The 20,800-nt window shown below is 41.2% G+C and overlaps 2 protein-coding genes and 1 non-coding gene across 7 annotated transcripts in view; 2 read left to right on the plus strand and 1 right to left on the minus strand.

Annotated features, from left to right (window-relative positions):
* The window catches only part of LOC128569248 (60S ribosomal protein L35a-like), a 44,095-nt gene that overhangs the window by 20,888 nt on the left and 2,407 nt on the right, over window positions 1–20,800 (plus strand). The gene's annotated exons all lie outside the window — the stretch shown is intronic.
* The window catches only part of EPB41L4A (erythrocyte membrane protein band 4.1 like 4A), a 238,070-nt gene that overhangs the window by 18,262 nt on the left and 199,008 nt on the right, over window positions 1–20,800 (minus strand). For 3 of the 5 annotated variants that reach the window (XM_053567382.1, XM_053567383.1, XM_053567381.1), the window contains 5 exons: window positions 10,992–11,039; window positions 10,347–10,415; window positions 8,834–8,944; window positions 8,586–8,667; window positions 1,619–4,560 (listed from right to left, as the gene is read on the minus strand). In XM_053567382.1, the coding sequence (XP_053423357.1) occupies window positions 4,432–4,560; window positions 8,586–8,667; window positions 8,834–8,944; window positions 10,347–10,415; window positions 10,992–11,039 (439 nt within the window). In that variant the 3' untranslated portion in view covers window positions 1,619–4,431. Of the gene's footprint in view, window positions 1–1,618; window positions 4,561–7,432; window positions 7,438–8,585; window positions 8,709–8,833; window positions 8,945–10,346; window positions 10,416–10,991; window positions 11,040–20,800 lie in introns of those variants that run through there. The other 2 variants (XM_053567384.1, XR_008375291.1) reach the window with 2 other exon arrangements.
* Window positions 877–1,009, plus strand: LOC128569419 (small nucleolar RNA SNORA13). Its single transcript, XR_008375371.1, has one exon. It is a non-coding gene; the product is annotated as a small nucleolar RNA SNORA13 (small nucleolar RNA).

Consider the following 20,800-nt stretch of genomic DNA (forward strand, 5'->3'; position numbering starts at 1 on the left):
GGGGGAGAAGCGTCGCTCCTCCGCCCTCTTCCCGCTCGGGAACCCGCCCCGCGGGCCTGCACGGACACTTCCCCTCCGGCCACACGGCGGCGTCTCACGGCGGCCGATGGTACGGTCCGCTCCCCCCGCGCCGCTCAGGCAGTGGGTCCTTCCGCCCGCAGAAAAGCATTGTGGGAGCGCGGCGAGGTCTTTTCTCCGCGCGGTCTTTCTTCTGTGCTGGCGGTTCTGCGTGTGCGGGGTCTCCGGGATGCCGGCCAGTTCTGGCGGGCCGCGTGGCCTCCCGCGCCAGGACACCGGTGTCGGGCCGTGGGGCGCCACCCTGAGCCTGCCGGAGCGTCCGCGGCGGCGCTCGAGAGTCTGACCGTGAACGCGTGGAGGGCGTTTTGGAGGGACCTTGGGAGGGTCGTGGGCCCCTTCGGCCGGCATGGGGACATCGTTAAATGGGGTTTAACTATCACCAGCCATATGCCAGGTAGTTCATGTAAGGCGGGGTCTTTTTTCTTCGTGAGAGGAGGAAACTGTATAACTGCCTTTATGCCTCCCCTGCCCTGGGGCAAAGTTAGTCTTGGAAGCAAAGTGCCATTTAAGGCGTATAAGATCATTTCAGCCGCTTCCAGGTGCAGCACCTCGCAGTGCTGAGGATCGCCAACTGTGCTGGTGAGTGTTCGTGTTGTTACGAGAAAACGCCACTGCCGCGAGCTTTTAGGAATTTTAACTACTCATTTCAAACACTTTACGTTTTAATTTTTTAAATTAAATTAAACCTTAGGAGGTAATTTCTCCGAAGAGGAGTTCCCTTCCAGGCGCTTATCCGCACAGTCATCTGCGCAGTTACCAGCCTTAGGCAGTAGATGGAGCCGACCTCAGTTTAAATGTAGCCTTTGTGTTGCCCATTCACTTTGGAAACTAGTGGATGTGGTGTCAAAAAAGGCGTAAATTAAATGCTTTGCAGCCTTTTTCTGCCATTAAATTTGATATCTTTGGTGTAGGGGCTGCATAAGTAACAGTTAATGCTTTTATTTACACGTGGGATCTCGAGCCTTCCAAAGCAAGCATAATGGTTTCTTTTAACCAGTTTTAACTGATTTTTGTTCAGGTGGAAGATGGATGCTTGAAGCAGAGATTGCTGCTAGCTGAGTACCATCTGGGAACACAAGTGACTGAAGGTAGGGTAATAATGAAGTAATTACACCATAAAACACTTTATAATGGAGATTTCATCACCTTTTAAATTGCAGAGCCTTCTCTAGTATTAAGTTAGGATTCATGGCTCATTGGTATTAGCCCTACATCTGTAGTTGGAGTTAACAGTAAATAAGGCAGCCTCTTCCCAGCTTTTCTGACAGTTTTGCTCATTTTTCTCAGTATCCCAGGGAAATAATATACATAAAACTGGCATTCTGTATCTCTTAGTGTTTGTATTTTGTTGTGTAGCAACTAAATTTTAAACCTTGTTAAGTTTCAGATTTGTATCTGGACATTTAGGGCCAAATCTAGAAATACAAGTCATGCACTACTGAAACATGTCGTGAGAGTATTACCAACTTCTTTATTAATACGTAACAAACGTAAATGTTTGCTTCTCAAATTGAGTACTGTATTTTTTTTCTCCTTAGGATGTCCTTGGTGAGGATTTCAAAAATTTGATCTTCACAAGAGTTGATTGGATCACTTAATTTCCAGGAGCCTGAGAAGTACTGAAATAATTGCCTTTGGCCCATAATGATACATTTATGACAAATGATATGAATAAATGTTAATGTGTTTGAGATCTAAGTCATTAAATGCCTGAAATAGTTCTGTATTACTGAACAAGTTTTCATTTCCCCTTTATCCCAGCAACTTAAAAATCATGCCATACCTCAGCATTTGAGATTAATCTTAACTGCTATTACCATAATTGATAGGCTTAAGATGATTTGAGGTGCTTCCCTCCAGCAACTCATGGTGAGTAGAACTAGATTAGGTGATGATTTCTAGGTCACAGGTGCACTTTTCTGCACTGTGTACTTTTTCCCCCCAGCTAGGTGGTTGGCCTAAACTTTGTAGGAAAGAACAAATCGTGTTCAGAGATTCAAAAAAATTTATTGACAGTGCTGTTCTAGGAGTTGAGAACACAATGGTAAGCACAACACAGTTCTCCCTTTGGAAGCTTATAGCTGAGTGGAAGGAACATCATCACAAACATGGAACTTTGATCATGAGATGAATCTCAGGGTAAGATCTGACCAAGTCAGAGAAACCTGAGAAAGGAGTTGAGACTTGAAGGTGGGTTTTGTTTCAACTAGAAAAAAGATAAGGACCGTATGTCTGACAGTCATCGGGCTGTGTTCCCTTTTCAAAGCCCTGTTTTAGAATTTTTTTAAGAGACAGTCTCACTTTGCCCTCGGTAGAGTGCCATGGCATCACAGCAACCTCCAGCTCTTGGGCTTAGGTGATTCTCTTGCTTCCACCTCCTGACTAGCTGGGACTATAGGCACCCGCCACAACACCCAGCTATTTTTTTGTTGCAGTTTGGCCAGGGCCGGGTTTGAACCCGCCACCCTCGGTATAGGGCCAGTGCCCTGCTCACTAAGCCACAAGGTGCTGCCCTAGAATTGAGTCGTTAATGAGGCTTATAAGGTGGCTGTTAGGGGGAGTGGGATTTGTTATAAAATGAGTCTGAAAAGAGGTAGGTAAAGCCAGACCACTTAAGGCTCCCCCTCACATTATTAAAGCATGCAAGGGAAATCCATGGTAGAATTCAGATTGCCAAGAAAAAGCAGGTGGTCCAATTAGGCCACTAGTGTTTAGCCAGGAGATGACTAGCAGCAAATAAGATTGTAAGGGATTGAGATTGAATTCTGAGAAATCCAAGTAGCCTCTTGGCAATAGAACACTATGTCTAACCCAGTGGTCCTCAACCTTCCTTGAGCCACAGGCGCTGCCTAAAATTTTTTTTGTTTTTGGCGGGGGCTGGGTTTGAACCCACCACCTCCGGCACTATCCCTTGAGCCACAGGCGCCGCCTGGTCCTCAACCTTCCTAATGCTGCGACCCTTTAATACAGTTCCTCATGTTGTGACCCCCCAACCATAAAATTATTTTCGTTACTACTTCATCACTAATTTTGCTACTGTTATGAATTGTAATGTAAACATCTGATATGCAGGATGTATTTTTCACTGTTACAAAGGGGTCACGAGCCACAGGTTGAGAACCACTGGTCTAAACTTTAAGGCCATGGCTATAAATGAGATTTCTCTAGGGTAGCAGAAGAAGGCCTAAGTCTGAAATTTGAGAAATTCCAATAATAGGGCAGAACAGGATGTTCTGGATAGTGGGAACCAGATAGTATGTTAAAAGAAGCAAAAGGAAAACCATAGGCCCTAAAAAGTCTCCATGGGATCTAGGGAAATGGTAGTAAGAAGCCCTGTTGGAGATAAAAGTGGGGATTAGATGAATTGAGGGCACTGACCCAAGATGATGCATTGATGAAAATTAGTTGAGAATGGGAGAGGAAAGTAATAGTAGGTAGAGGGATTTGTGGTTGTGAAGGTTGTGGCTTATTAGAACTTAAGTTTCAAACCAAGTAGCAAGGATCTAGCTTAAAGTGGTGGGGTACCTTAACATTGCAGAGACATCCTGAGAAGGGTGAAAGAGGGACTCCCGGAGGACAGGAAAGGGATTAGTTAATGGCAGCTGTGGAGAGGACTCCATGTGATAAAAGATGTCTTGCATAAATGTTTTCCCTGTAAGTTGCAAAGTCATCTGGGGAGAGCAAAGGTCTAAAATAGCCATTCTTGGGAGAGCAGGCAAATTAAATGGCCAGGCAGAGTTAAAGGAGCATTTGAGGTTAGCAGAGCTGAACCGAAATCCACACTTAGCCTTTCTTTTTTTTCTGAAAACACAAGAACACTTCAGAAATCAAAAGCAACATTTAAAGCTTTTTACATCATTTGTAAATACCTGGTAAACATAATACCACAAAATACAAGATCACAAGGAACTTAATATTTACATGAGTATCAGCAGTCTAAAAGTGAATCCTCGGTCCATGTGCATCTGGCCACTCCGAGAACCTCGCAGGGAAGACTTCCTTCCGTGTGGCAGAGTATTGCACAGCAAACCAGTTGCCATCCAGAATTCCAAAATGTTGAACAGAAGCATCTATCTGGTCTTGGTTGTAGCACAGGCACAAGATATTCAGAGTTGAATGGTTACTTTGTCTCAGGAAGGAAAATGTGGCATCAAATGAGTTTTCATAAAACTCCTTCCAGTTAAAAAGGCCCTTCAGCCAAGTATGTTGTATCTAAGCCCTTAAAAGAAGCAAAAGATGCTGAAGAAACGTGAAGGTCCAAGATACTTGAATCAAATTACCTAATTCACAGTTTCAAAAGTACCAGTGGCACATAACACCCTCCCCACTCCCTTCCCTGGCCCTTGACCATGATCAAGTCTCTATCTTGAGGCGGGAAGCTTGGACAGTTTTTATTGTTTTTGCTGTGTGTTTTCCAGCTAGATTGGTGGTAGATGTCTGAGATTTTTCTTCAACCAGGCTGTCTTTAGACCCGTTTCTTCTCTAAAAATATATTTGAAAAATAAAAAGATTAAGAAGGAAATAGTCAAATCAAGTGTTTTTATTAAAACATAAGAAACTACTAACATTTCAGATAATGAATTATAATTCAAAAAGTATCATAGTTCCAAAAGCTGTTCAAGTACTCCCTCTAAATAGTTAACAGAAAATAAGCTTACATGTTTAGTCCTTGTTGATTAATATAGTTAAGTCTGACAGTTGTATATATGTGAATTTTATTCATGAAAATTAGGCATAATTAACCCAACTGTCCTTGGGTGGATAATTTACAAACCAGGCTTTCAACTTTCCCATTTTTCCAAGCCAGGGCAGAGATGAAAAGAGTGGAGAGTTGGGTACTATATAATCCCCTAATTATATTTTCTGGAGCTATTGAATGAAACAGTGTCTTAGGACTAGAGATAACTGTAATTTGAGGTGGGGAGAACTCGAGGTCTTGTAATATGAGTGTACCACATCATTGGAGAAGAGAGGATCTAAGCTGCCCAGAGCCTGGGCAACACAGCCAGTGCTTCTGGAATTAGCTCTTAGCATCTCCTGCAACCACCTGTGGAAACCCTGAACAATGGCACTAACAGTACCTGACCAGGTCTCTGCTCACCTTTTCTGTTCTTACCTCCAGGTAATAAAATCCTTTATTAAAAAGGATTTGTTCCATAAAATTTAGATTCAGTCAAAAAGCCACACTCAAAGATCCAGAAGGCTTCGTGTGGCCCCAAGGCTACAGGTTCCCTACCTCACAAGTGTATTTACTTGCCCAGAAGTATATCTTCACACAATGCTCTGTACTTTCCAGAATTCTATTATTTTGAGATTCATTTGGGCTAAATATAAATCACCCTTTAAGAAAGAATTGTTCATCTGTTCCTACGACTGCCTTTGTTTTATTGACATTGAAAGAAGCACCAATGAAATAAGAAGTCTGCCTCACACAGGAAGTATGATTCCATCTTTGGGATGGAAGATTTCCAGGTTGCTAGAGGTGGTCTCCGAGGAAACCAATGCAGGTGAAAGGAAGAGAGAGATGAGAGCAAAAGGATCACGGGAAAAGGAGCTAGGAGGGGACTTAAACACAGATTTGTCTAGGATGGAATCTGTCTCCTCTGCAAACCTGAAGGATATAAGGAAATCGAAGTCACTCATCCACCCCACTCTTAGCCTTTGCATGAAAAGGCCAGGTGAGGCACAGGGCGTGCCACTGCCAGAATCTCGCTCCACGGTGGGACTTAGGAGATGGAACTTCCTGCTTCCGTTGGTCACTCAGCTCCTCCTCAATGTAACAGCCAGATTAGTGGCTTCTTTTTGGCACTTTGAATGAAATCTAAACCTTTTCTTCATATTCTTTAAGGTCCTGTTTTTCTTGTCCCCTTGTCCCCTGTGCTCAGTCCACACTTGGCTTTCAATTCCTCTAGACTCAGCATTTCCCCCACGTTCTTCCCTCTGCTTAGATCAGCACTGTGCCCACTCATGTGGCTGATTCCTTAGGTGTTAGGTGTCAGCTTTAAATGGAGTCATCTAAGCTGGCTTACTGGCCACCCTGAATATCTAAAGTGGGCTGTCCTGTTGGTTCTCTAGGTCAGGACTTTGTTTCTCCAGAACACAGGTTTTATTTATTTATTTATTTATTTTGCCAGGGCTGGGTTTGAACCCACCACCTCCAGTATATGGGGCCGGCGCCCTACTCCTTTGAGCCACAGGTGCCGCCTGCAGGCTTAATTTTTAATTGTTTTACCTATTTGCCTTTATATATTGTATGTCCAGACTAGGTCAGCAAATACCTTTTGGAAAGAGCTAGGTAGTACACTACCTTGTCTGTGTCACATATTACTATTTGTTTTTTAAAAATCCTGTAAAAGTGCGTAAACCATTATTATCTCCTGAGTTGTATTAAACAGGCCAATAGGCTGCAGTTTGCTGACTGCTTGGATATTTGAATTCAAAATCAAAGGTGATCTAGAGACGGGCTGAGAATCACTGCCATTGATCAGGTGAGTTATTCTGTGGCCAGCAAAGCGAACACTAGTCTTTCACATATAATGTGGTTCAATTCTTAAATTCCTGAGTAAAGGTGATTAGTTAAGGAGTATATAGTTGGTAAAGCAAAAATACAATAAAGATTCCTGTTTGTATTGACACTACTTAAAATTTAAGACAAAATCTTAAAAGATATTTGCTTATTAATCACCATAGTAACCCTAAGAGGCAGGCTGTCTACACTGTACAGAAAATGAGGTTTATCAATGAAAACTTAGCATATACTTTAAGAGAGTAGAACTGAAATGTCCCTAAACAAATGTCAAATGAACGAGGTGGTGGGTTTGATTAATCCACACTGTACGCCTGTATCAAAAACATACGGGCCCTATAAAGATGCACAACTATTATATACCCACATAATTAAATATAATAAATTTCTAAAAAAGAAATTGAGGCTTTTAGATCTTAAGTAGGATGCTCAAAGTCACACAAGTTGTTTGTGGAGATGAGACATAATGCAGGTCAGTGTGAATGCAAAGCCTAAACTATTAGTCATAAATATAATTTTTGAAAAAGCTATCAACTGGGTGGTGCCTGTGGCTCAAAGGGGTAGGGTGCTGGCCCCATATGCTGGAGGTGGCGGGTTCAAACCCAGCCACGGCCAAAAACTGGAGAAAAAGAAAAGAAAAAGCTATCAACTTGAAAACGTGTTTAGAAAACCTATTAGCTATCCCAGATTTATCTAATAGAATATGTAGATTGCAATGGATGTGTTGACTGCTCAGACCTCCATTCCAGGCTGAGGCGTTCATCCCTCAGCAGCTGGGAGCGTCAGGCTGCTGTGCAGCTCAAAACTGAACCCTGTTCCCAAGGTCACACCCCCTCCCGGGGGCACCGCTTATCCAATGACTGTTATATGGTGACTGTGAGGGGGTAGAAGTTCAATCCCCTTGTCACAAATGGGATGAATTGGAAGGGCCATCTGGAGCTCTACCTCAGGATCAACTGATGTCTTCGGTAGGACTGTATTACAGAGTTAAACTCTTACCTATGCCTAAACCTGTTTTTCACTCCTTAATAGGCATTGGTCCTGAAGGCACTTTCCAATAAACCTCCTGCATGGAAATTTCCATCTCTGAATCTGTTTCTAGGGACTCCAACCTAAATTAGCACAGGCCTTGCTGGAGTCATTAATAGTGAGGCCAGTCAAACAAAGGGCAGCACGTGATGGGCACTGCGAGGGCCAAGCTTATTACGAGGTCCAGCAACTCCCTGGATTCTCTACAAAGCTGTGTCTCCCCATCTTTATGGGGAGAGAAACTAGTTACAGCAGCCCTTCTAAGGGATTCGTGACCCAAACAAGACTGAAAACCACAATTCTGCAAATAACAGGCTGACACTGACCCATCATAAACATCAACTTTGCTCTTTACAACAGTTGTTCAACCAGATATAAGTCCATCCAGCTGTCTCACTCAGCCTGCATTTTTTTCATCTTTTTAAAAAACTTACCAGGAGAGATGGTGTCAAACACCTTGAATTATGCCTGCTCCCCTGACACATCTAATTCAGCTGTGTGTTAAACTGACTTTGTTAACGCAGCCTTGGATTCCTTTTTAAGCACATTTTTTTAAACATTTCCAGGACAAAAAGTAATTCTCCTTGATGGGGAAGGCAGAAATAAAATAGGATTCGAGTAATTTTTCTGCCTGCCATCAGTTTGCAGCAGCACGTTTGGCCCCTGTGGGTCTATCACTTTCTCTTTGTTTCTCTGGCTCAAAAAATATCTAAAAGGTGTTTTTGTTTTGTTGTTTCATTATTGAAGCTATTGTTTCTTGATTCTGGGTCCACACCATCCACCTCTCATTCCTAACAACTCTTCCCAGGCTGGGCCTTGGCTTCCTTCTCCTTCCACGTTTCCTACAGAATCTCAGAATAAAGTTAACAACTCTTCCCCTTACCTCCCCCCAAACGAAAAGCTTTTCCAAATTGCGGTACACCAAGTTCTTAGAGCAATAACATTAACTAACCTGATGAACTGTCCAGCCACCAGAACCCTGAGCATCTGAAGAACGGGTCACCGGAAGTGGTGGTACCAGATCTGTTTTTGAACTGCAGAGAGTGAGTTTCAGAATTAATGATTGGAACAGTACCTAGAATCAGAAATTGAGTTGGAAGAGGGCTGCAGTGTAGAAATAGAATATTTCTATCAGCACAGAAAGAGTTCTCTTGAACTGCGCTGTCCTGGAGCCGGAGGGTGAGGACTCAGGCCACTTACTTCACCTCCGAGAGAACAGACCGCTCTCCGTCTGAACACTGGGACCTGCGGTACTGGCGGTAGCTCCGCGGTGAGTGGGAATGCCTGATGCGGATCGGGTCACCTTGAGTCCTGAACAAGTAACCAGAAACGTGAGAACGCACCCTGGAAGTCACAACAGGGTAATCTGCAGTTTTTCCTGCATACTGGAGCTGCAAAAAGAGGGTAGTGACTTCCGGAGTTTTACAAAAAGAATTTGACTTCTCTGGTCTTTGAAAGACGGAGTGACAAATTTGACAAGTTAACAAAAGAAAAATGCTCCCATGACCATACATGAAAATGTACTCTTTAAATCCGTCTGTATGTTTGTGCGCACATGTGTGTATTTTTTAACCACCAAATTTTAAATGAAATTATTCCCCATGGTTAAATTCTTTGTAGTAGTATGGAGGAAAAACTTCTATAATACAGACAAAATGGCATTCCTATCGGAAAAAGCTAGTCATGGCTCAGCGCCTGTAGCTCAAGTGGCTAAGGCACCAGCCACATACACCAGAGCTGGTGGGTTCGAATCCAGCCCAGGCCTGACAAACAGCAATGACAACTACAACCAAAAAATAGCTGGGCATTGTGGCGGGCGCCTCCCAGCTACTTGGGAGGCTGAGGCAAGAGAATCCCTTAAGCCCAGGAATTGGAGGTTGCTGTGAGGTGTGACGCCTCAGCACTCTACCCCGGGTGACAGCTTGAGGCTCTGTCTCCAAAAAAAAAAAAAAAGAAAGAAAGAAAGAAAAAGTTGGTCATTGTCCTAGCTACTAAGTAGCCTGCCATTAAGAATCCCATCTTTACTTTGAAAACTGCTAAGAGTAGATCCTAAATGTTCTCACCACAAAAAGTCAGTATGTGAGGGGACAGATGTTAGTTGGATTTAATCATTTCACAATGTATACGTAAAACATTATATACAATTTTTATTTGTCTATTGTACCCTAAGAAAAAAGAATTCACCTAAAGATGGGGCCAGAGGGTAGCTGGGGTGGGAAGGGAGCCTGGGTTGTAGAAGGGAAACAAAGCAGGTACCGTGCTCCAGGGCGGCGCATCCTCCACTGGCCAGTGACTAGAACCCTGTCATGCTTTCCTGAAGCCTGTGCAGATACGCTGAGTGCTATCAGGGATTGGATTGGGCTTATATGACAGTTTTGTGGTCAACTTAATTCTCTTTGTCTCAAAATAATGGATAAAAGTAAAATTTGTTACCAATTCAGTGACGATCTCAGAAAAAACTATTTTGAAACTGAAATTAATCACTGGAAACTCCTCTGCACCTACCACATACAAATAGGCAGCTCAAGGGAGAGGATAGTAATTGTGACGCACGGAAAGAATAATTAGCTTTAATACACCCTTTCTACGTCTTTCCATACTGTCACCTCTAACGTAGGTTAAAGCGTGAAGACAAAGCACTACACAAAACACAGCCAAAGAGTCAGAACGGATTGCTCATAACACTAATCAAACTCTGTGAAAACATACTTACTCTATTTTAGTGTATGGAATCTCCTTTAATTGTTCTTCTGACAATCCAGATGGATCAACAAGCTCCTTTCTAGAAAGGAATAATGATAGTTGTGCTGCTGGTACAAATGCTATAATATCTTTTGCAATTTTTCCCTTTGCAATCTTGTCCCAAAATCCAGTGTTAGTAAAACTAATATGAAGTATAAGCTGGAACAAACACTTAAAAACCAGAATGTGTTCAAGGAAGAACAGAAGGAAAACCTTTTCTGTAGTTTTTTGCCGCCTTTTAATTTCTCTGCATTCAGACTCTTTAGTCATTCCCTATTTTTCTCTAAAAGATCTGCTTCTCTCCACTGTAGTGGATGTCTTTTTTTCTTCTGAATTTGTTTTCCTTGGTATTTATTTCTAAATTTTAGGCCTGAGGTCCATTTACAAAGAAGGTGAATGGCCGTGTAAGTGAGGAGGTGTGAGGCTGCCTGGCAACAGGCTGTTGGCATGGTAAGGAACCCCCACCACGTGCTCTTCCTACCACAAGATAATGACCATGACCGCTACTTGGCAGGGGTCAGCCTGAGGCTGCCTCTCAGTGTCAGGGCTCTTCATTGCAGCTGCATTAAAACTACACGGGGAAAAAAATTTAAAAAGCAACAAAAACAGTACTCACTGAATATGCTTCCATAACTCTTCTTTTGCTTGAATGTCAGGGCTTCTCCTATAAATGGAGAAAACAACACTCATCTCAGCAAACATGCTTCAGCTCGCAACCTAACAGCCAACTCGAATAGTTCTCCAACTGTGAAGTTCCTACTTGCCAGCTGAGACCAGACAAGGAAAGATGAGGCTGGGAGAGTAACGTGCTGGTTAGCACAGAGACACCAGGTAATTTATCTGCTACTTGCTGCTGAAGAATAATCACGTAAAACCCGCTCATAAGCAGCGATGTCCTTAATGAAAGAGCTCAGAACTACACAGCCATGTCCACACACGCTCCACTGGTGACTGCACAGTGAAGAACAACTCAGGACTCCTGTTTCTGGTCCTTCTAGACATTTGTAAAGGCAAAAGCAGAATTCCCCTGATTCTAAAGAGCCCCAACACGACTTGCCTAGTGGAAGCCACAAACCCTAAGGAAGAAGCAGGAGAGCCCAGAGGACAGGCTGCACCAATGACCCCCCTTGTGTGACAGCTGGCCTTGCACTTCTCTACCAAAACTTGGGCCCACAAATTCTAGAAGTGATCTGTGGCCTTGGCTCATGCCGCCAATCTCTGTATTCCCTTCTCCAGCCCTACTACCCACCTTACAGCTCTTCTCTGAGAACTACGTGAGTAGACATTATACCACTAACTTCCTAGAAGGAGAGATCAGCCTTCCCGTGTTCTCCACTCTCTGCTGTATCAACTATGACTCCCCAACTGGAACACTGGGAATGTGTTATCACTGCAATTGTTGCCACAGAATTATTTTTTCCCTTAGTGCGACAAAAAGCTTTCATTAGTCTCTTCAAGATAACCAGGGTCTAACAATAGGCCCAAGAAACCACTCAAACTCTTAACAATTAAAAGGTCTGAAGCCAAGCAAAGCCACTGATATACTCTGCTTTGTGGCGTTTGACATTATCAATCTGTATCAGCATTTGGGGGGCTCTATATCACTTTCACCATATGATATCCTCAACACTTTCATTTTTCTCAGTTATACAGGCACCACTGAGGCATTCTGGCAGGACTTTCTGAGCCCACAGAATACGATAAGCTACTTTCTAGCCATTGAATGGATTAAATGGTTTTCCTTTGTGAAAAATAAAATCTGACTGTAATGACCTTTGAATCAATTTAAAAGAAGACAAAACATGGAAGATAAGGAAAAAGGGGTGAAGCTTGGGTCTCAGACAAAATATAGTATTGTTAAATGCAGGGTTTGTTATGAGAATAAAATTGTACATCAAAAAAATAATAAAAACTGCTTCTTTAGAAGGATTTTCCTATATGAAATCTGTCTTTCCTCCATCTGGCTGGTCTGATTTGCTACGTAATATTAACTCAAGAAATGGTGCTGTTAGAGAAGCTGCTGATATCACAAAGCACTACACTGTTACTCCATTCTGAGAGAAGAAAGGTTCAGTTGTAGCTGATTCTTACAGAAAGTAAGTCAATAGTCTAAAGCACGGGTGGGGGACCTGTGGCCTTCTAGGTCGTTAAGTGTAGCCTCTTGACTGAATTCTAGATAACAGATCCTTTTATTTTTATTATACACTTTTGTTCATCATTTATATTTTTATTTAATTTTTAATATGAACATATTTAAAGCCAGATGTGGCAGCTCACACCTGTAATCCTAGCACCCTGGGAGGCCAAGGCGGCTAGATTGCTTGAGCTCAGCAGTTTGAGACCAGCCTGAGCAAGAGCCAGACCCCCGTTTCTACTAAAAATAAAAAAATGAGCCAGGCATTGTGGCAGGCACCTGCAGTCCCAGCTACTCAGGAGGCCGAGGCATGAGGATCACTTGAGCCCACGAGTTTAAGGCTGCTGTGAGCTGTGACACACTGGCACTCAACCCCAGGGCAACAGAGTGAGACTCTCTCTTTAAATAAATAAAATGAACATATTTAAAATACAAATAACATACGTTTCAATGACATAATCACCCCAGATCAACCGAGCACAATTAGAACATTAGAAGTCATGCGGGCTAAACTGACAGCTGCTATGATCATGTTTTAGTTCCAACTTCCCCTGTTTAACTGGTGACACTAACTCACAGGCTGGTTGGCAAGAATTTATGGGGGTCGAGTATGCCAGTGTGTTCCCAGCTTTTGACAATGGCGCCCTGTGTTTTGGTTTGAAATGGAATTTGTGGGTCGTCGCACAGCCTGACAGTACTTTTAAATTCCATCTACTTACAGCCTGTCATGTCAAAGAAGACCAAGAGAACGCTGAAGAACACAGATTTTTTAAAATGCAGATTGGGAATTGCAATATCATCTTGTTTCTGCTAAGGATGATTTGCTTGCTTTGTGATACTGCCATATCATCATTAACGAAATTCAATGCTCATCAGCTTTATAACTTTTATAAGGGCTACAAGTATTTTAAATTAGAGGCATGAGAGATTGTATTGTAGAAATTAAAAGATGAAAAGCAAAATCAAAGACAATTCCTTCCAGCAGCAACAAGACCTGGAAATAATGCCGCTGAATAAACGTATACAGTAGTTAATATACTGGGGTGGGAGCATTCAGTGATGTAGAAATTGTGAAGGACTGTATTGTTGGAGCTGTAGGATTCTTAGACCCCATAACGTTTCAAAATACAAACAACTGCCACTTTGAAGAGAAGCATAACTGATCAGCAGCGTGCATAAGACTTCAGTGTAACAGAACTTCATGCAATACTTCAACAGGAAAGTCTGTATTATTCAATTACTTTGGAGGAATCAACTGATACTGCTGTGCAGGGTTTTTACTTCATTCGAATCATAGCAGAAGATTTTCTTTTCTATAAAGTTACTCCGCTTTAGGCACTCTTGAGAACACCAGGAATAGATTTCCTCAAGAACTTTCAAGATAAGTGTTGTGAAGATGGACTGAATTTGGCAAATTTAGAGTGTATGCACAGACAGTACACCTTCCATGATGAGTCACATGATGGTTTATTGCACAAATAAAAAAAGTATTAACAGATCCAAATGTTATAGTCTATTAATTAGAAAATAAAATGAACGGTTCACTGACTTTGAAAATCTCGACATCACACTCAAATTAGCATTTCAGCCTCACCTAGTTGATATCGTCAAGGCACCTACAGACCTACAGATGGAACTGGTTAAGCTCTCAGTAGACGGTATTTTGAAGTCATTGTTTGTGGTTGAGAAAGATCCAGTTGAAACACAGAAAAATGCAGAACAGCAGTCCTCAACCCTTCGGTACCAGGGACTGGTTTCATAGAAGACAATTCTTTCCACAGACAGGGTAGTACCTCCCCTGGTGCGGAGGTCGTTTGTGACAACCAAAAAAAGTCCTGACACTGCCAAATGTTCCCTAGGGGAGGCAAAATTTCCCTAGTGAAAACCAGTAGTCAAGGATATGATCTTGTAATTAAGTGGCTACTGTTGGGTGGTTACTATATTCAGTACGTGAATGCTGAAAAAATATTGGAGAGAGTGATGGTAGCAGGAACAAAATCATGAATGAGGGAAGTGACCCAGGGTACCTTTGATCACAACTACTAGGATTGGTAAGTGGTGTAATTTGGGGGCATGAGACTGAAAGCCGGATGCTTTTAGGGAGGAGTGGGAGAATAAGAAAAAGGAATGAGAGGCAAGAAGAACGGGCATGCTATGACCACCAAACCAGGCCTGGAGGTTCTTGTATCTTGAATGAACAAGATTATTATTTCAGTCATCTTTATTTTGTTCATACAAAATATAAAAAATGTACAATAGTTGATATTTCTGACTGCTGAAATTATAGACAATTTTTTTTTATACTTTCTTTTCTGATTTTTTTTTTTTTAAGCCAAGAAAATGTCTTCCCTTAATTATCAGGGGAAAAAAGTAAGACTATTTTCATGTTTAAAAAAATTACTGTTGCTATGTAATAACCCCATAGGAAATGCCTTTCACTCCCATCTCAGAACTAACAAAAATGTGATCTTCATCTGAATGAAATCATCAGTCCTTCTACTATAAATATTGGTCCTGGAAGATTCAGGATTTAGTATATGCGCGAAAATAGGCATATTTTTAACTAAACTGGGTTCTGAAATGGCCAGGAGTTTCAGTTTTAAGGCAAGAAAAATTCCAAAGCTAATTTTCTCTGATTGCTAGACCATCTGTGATTTAACAGATATAAACACAAGCTCCATGTGAATGAGGAATGTATTATTTTTATCCCTAAATCTGCACCCATTTAATCAATAATTTAGGATGAACTCGTCTGCAGCTCAGCATCAACTTGTGGATTTAGAAAGCTATAGAATTTTAACAACCCTTTTTCTTAATTAAAAGGCCCTAATTATGTAGATGTTTTACTTAAACTCTTTTTTTTTTTTTTTTTTGTAGAGACAGAGTCTCACTTTATGGCCCTCAGTAGAGTGCCGTGGCCTCACACAGCTCACTGCAACCTCCAACTCCTGGGCTTAAGCGATTCTCTTGCCTCAGCCTCCCGAGTAGCTGGGACTACAGGCGCCCGCCACAACGCCCGGCTATTTTTTGGTTGCAGTTCAGCTGGGGCCGGGTTTGAACCCGCCACCCTTGGTATATGGGGCCGGTGCCTTACTGACTGAGCCACAGGCGCCGCCCTACTTAAACTCTTTAAACAAGATCCTAAGGAAATAGAACTCTGAGCTGTCCACAGATACAACATATTTGGGAAATAAACATGCAGCCCACTATTAATCCAATACAGGTGTTTTTCAAAAACATCCCTTATCCATACCTTATACAAATATTCCCCTTTAATCACATAAATTAGTTTGATGAAACATCATTTACAAAACACTTTCCCTTCTTCCAAAACCCTAAAATAAAAAATAACACCTCATAAATTTACAAAGGATTTAAATTTCATCACTGCACATAATCTTTATATATCCTTCACACTCCCCAACTATATTTCCTAAAAATACTATAATATGTGCAATATATACTATATTTTACATATATAATATTAAAAATAAAATAAATACAGCAGCATTTGACCTTTATTATCTTTGCCATCTTTACATTGGCCTCTGCTCTAAAAGGAAATTTAGAGTAGAAAATACGTTAAGTTCATAAAATATTTTTTTAAGAAAATTCAAAGTACTTAACAAACAGCTTAGTAATTCCTTCTCACATTTCTTGGTGGTAAGAATAAATCTAATAGGGAGAGGTCTTTCTCTTTTCCCTCCAAGGTAAAGAAGCATTAGGAAGCCACAGAGCTTGACAACCTAGTGGCTGAAGAAAGCACGGGAGTCCCTTCCAGGAGCTTCGTGTTGAATCTTTATTTAATACACCACATTTCTGTTTTGTCTTCAACTGAGATCATCATCCTGGACAACCTCATCTTCCACAATACCACTGTTTTTTCAAGAAAATAGTAAGACATTGCTACCACCAGAGGGAGCCCGAGCCTTCTCTTACACACAGACGCCCCTACCAAAACTATTGTTTAAGCTTCAGCATCTCTTCCAAATGTCCCCGTGTCACCCACGCAGAAAAGCAGTTTCAACAAAGTTGACTTTTTTCCTTAATGACAGTAAACATGAATGTCATGTTGAGGGTAGCTGAAAATGAACAGTTAAGAACTATACTTCTTAACCGCTTACCAAAATCTAATGAACAATTTACCTGCCCTTGAGTAGGAATTTAGTATGGGAGTAATTGAGAGATCAGTGGTTTACTGTATAAGTGAAACACCAAATAGGCATATGTGTTATATGTAATACATATTCTAATACAATGTACATAGTTATGTGTTTTTAAATATTATGTATTTTATACCTTAAGATATATTTATTATACATATGGAAAAACAATTTTCATTGCTTTCCTCACTGTGCTAAGCATGTTTCTACTTTCAAGGAAAGCTATAGCCATTGCTTAATTCTCACAGAACCAAATTCTAGTCTGTAAGGACTTTATGCAAGTTGGACCACTCTATTCTCTTCACTACCTCTCATCTTGAGGAGAATAAAAGAATACCTTGTAGCATTTCTAGTAATAAACTAAGACCTGGGAATAAAGGCACCTGCCACAATGTGTATTTATTATGTCACAAGCACTTGGCACCTGTGACCTCACTGCTTAGTAAAATCCTATGAGCACAATATCATCCGTGTTGTGGAGAAGGAAGCTCGTGGAGATCAGGTCAGAGCTGAAACTGGGCCTCCCACAATGCAAACCTAGGACAATAGCACCAGCAGGTATTAATTGTCAACAGACATCAGGATTTTGGTGTCACCACTCAAATAAAAGAGCCCAGTTTTTGTTTTATGAAAAGGAATCCATCATTTGCATTTATAATACTTTCGTTCAGTTGCTTGACATTTCTATTTTCATTGCCTATTTGGCATCTCAAACTTAACAAAAACAGAAATCTGAATTCTCTCTCCCTACACATCCCTGAGTCACCCCTTTCTATGAAATAGCATGGTTACCTATTGGCTCAAAACCCAAATTATGCTCCTACTACAAACCTGCCAGTTTTACTTCAGAAACTGTATACCCATCTACTTCTCCGCATCTCCACCACCACCATGTTTTTTCTGAACATCTCACCTGGACCACTGAAAAAGTCTCCTAACTGTTCTGCTTCCTTCCTTTTTAACTCTTTCTCAATATGCTTTTTACCCAGCCAGAACGAACTACTGAATGAACTACTCTTCACACCAGATTTTTTTTCTATCTTACGCACTTTGGCCCTGTCAACTCTCTAGTTAATCAAGTTCCAGTAACAAAGTCATCTCAAACATTTGCTAAGTCTTTTTATGGTGTACTCTTTTGGTTCGTTCCAAACACCAAGTGGCACCAGGATTATGGTTTACTTTAAAAAGCAATTCCAGAAAGATGCACAAACTTTTTAATTTTCCTTTTTTTTTTTTTTTTTTTGAGACAGTCTCACTCTCTTGCCCAGTGTAGAGTGCTGTAAAATCATAGCTCACAGCAATCTCAAACTCTTGGGCTCAAGAGATCCTCTTGCCTCAGCCTCCCAAGTAACTGGGAATATAGGCACCTGCCACAATGCCCAGCTAATTTTTCTATTTTTAGTAGAGATAGGGTCTAGCTTTTGCTCAGGGTGGTCTCAAACTCCTCAGCTCAAGCAATCCACCTGCCTTGGCCTCCCAGAGTGCTAGAAGAACATGCATGAGCCGCTGTGCCCAGCCTAAAAACATTTTTCTTAATGAACAGAACTTGTTGCTTGTGAGACAAAACAAGTGATCTAACATATATAATTAGATGTCCAAAGAAAAGAGAGAAAATAAGTCAGAAAAAAGAAATCTGAAAAATAATAGTTAAAAATTTCCCAGATTTGGAGAAAAGCATCAAATTATATAAAAAAGAAAGATGAATGTAAAGAAAACCACAATTTGCCACACCATAGTAAAACAGTTGAAAACAAAAGATTAAAAAAAATCAAAGGCCAAGCATGGTGGCTCATGCCTGTAATTCCAGCACTTTGGGAGGCCAAGGTGGGTGGATTGCCTGAGCTGACAGGTTCGAGACCAGCCTGAGCCAGAGCAAGACCCCGTCCCTGAAAACAGCTGGGCCTTGTGGAAGGTGCCTGTAGTCCCAGCTACTGGGGAGGCTGAGGCAAAGAACTGCTTGAGCTCCAAGAGTTTGAGGTTGCTGTGAACTATGACACTACAGCACTCTGAAGGCAAAAGTGAGACTCTGTCTCAAAAAATAAAAATAAAACATAAAATCATAAAAGTAGCTACAGAAAACAGAAATCCCATGCAATGCCTACAGTGTGATTTCTCATCAGAACCAACAGAGGTTAGAAGCAAGAGGACAGAATCTTTAAAGGGTGAAAGAGCATTCGACCCAGCATTCTATAGCTGCTGAAAACATTTTACAAATAATGTTAAAATAAAGACATTTTCATGTAAAATAAAACCAAGAATCTGTCACTTACAGAGCTGTAATACAAGAAATACCAAAGGAAGGAAATGATACCGGATGGAACAGCACAGCTACAGGAGGGAAGGAAGCGCACAGGTTGCAGTCAACACGCGCTATGCTCACTTTCCATTGCTGCTGCAACAGACTGCCATAAACTCAGGACTTAAAACCACACAAATGTAATAACTTATAGTTCTGCAGATCAGAAATCCAGCACAGGCCTCACCAAGCTAAAATCAAGTTATTGGCAGGGCTGTGTTCATTTCCAGGAACTCCAGGGAAAAATCCATTTTCTGGCCTTTTCCAACTTCTCATGGCTGCCCACACTTCTCAGCTAAAGGCCCTTTCTTCCATCTTCAAAGCCAATAACAGCTGGATTAGTCACTTTCAAACTGAATCACTCTGACTTCCTCTTCCATCCCCTTCCCCACTTTTAAGAACCCTTTTGATTACTTCTGGTCTCCTTGGATAATACAGGATAATCTACCAAGCTGAGGTCAACTTATTAACAACCTTAATTCCACCTGCATTTTTTTTTTTTTTTTTGAGACAGAGTCTTATTCTGTCACCCTTGGTAGAGTGCCATGGCACCACAGCTCTCAGAAACCTCAAATTCTTGGGCTCAAGTGATTCTCTTGCCTCAGCCTCCCAAGTAGCTGGGACTATAGGCACCTGCCACAACGCCTGGCTAGTTTTTGAGAGACAGGGTCTCACTCTTGGTCAAGTTGGTCTCAAACCCCTGAGCTCAGGCAATCCACTCACCTTGACCTCCCAGAGTGCTAGGATTACAGGCATGAGCCACCACGCCTGGCCTCCATGGTCTTAATTCACCTGTGCCACCTAGCATAACATACTCACAAGTTATGGAGATTAAGACACAAACATATTTCAGAGAACATTATTCTGCTCAATACAATAACTATAAAATTTTGCTTCCTCCTAATTTCTTTAAATAACACACTGTTTAACCAAAGATAATAGCACTGTCATCTAGGGCTTCTACCATGCAAAAATACATGATGATAACACAGAGGGAGAAGTGGAACTATATTTTTCTGAGTTTTCTAAATTTTACATAGACTGTTCCAATAATAATCCTAAACAATGTGATACACTGAGGAATCATAAGCCATTGAGAGACCAATAAGTAAAAAATATTAAAAGAAGGATAGGTAAGACATCAATATAAGTAAAACAAAAGTATTAAAAAATATTCAATTGATGCAAAATAAAGTAGGAGAGGAGGAACAAACCAAAAAAAGATGTAATAAATAGGAAAATAACAAGATGGTAAACTTAAATCTAAAAATATTATTATGTTAACTGTAAATAGACTAAACATTCCACTTAAAAGGTAGAGATTATCAGGCTAGATTAAAAAACAGTAAGACCAACTCCATGCTGCCTATAAAAGATGTGCCTTAAATATAAAGACATAGCTAGGCTTAAAGTAAAAATGTGAGAAGGATATACCATGCAAACGGATATACCATGTGGAGTGGATATGTGCTGTGCACCTGCAGAGGACGCAGAGGAAAGAGTACCACCAGGATCAAGGGTCAGTTACCAGGAATGGAAAAAAAAAATCACATATGTATATATCCGATACCAGAACTTCAGAGTAACTTCCAGCAAAAACTAAAAGGATTAAAGGATAAAACTGACAATTCCATAATCACTGTTGGAAATATTTTTTCTTTTCTTTTTTTTTTTTTTTTTGAGACAGAGCCTCAAGATATCAGTACAGTACTGTGGCATCACAGCTCACAGCAACCTCCAAATCCTGGGCTCAAGCGATTCTCCTACCTCCGGCCCCCAAATAGCTGGGACTACAGGCGCCCGCCACAACACCCAGCTATTTTTTTGGTTGC

Source organism: Nycticebus coucang, chromosome 17, assembly GCF_027406575.1.
Source record: "Nycticebus coucang isolate mNycCou1 chromosome 17, mNycCou1.pri, whole genome shotgun sequence".
In the NCBI taxonomy this organism is placed as follows: domain Eukaryota; kingdom Metazoa; phylum Chordata; class Mammalia; order Primates; family Lorisidae; genus Nycticebus; species Nycticebus coucang.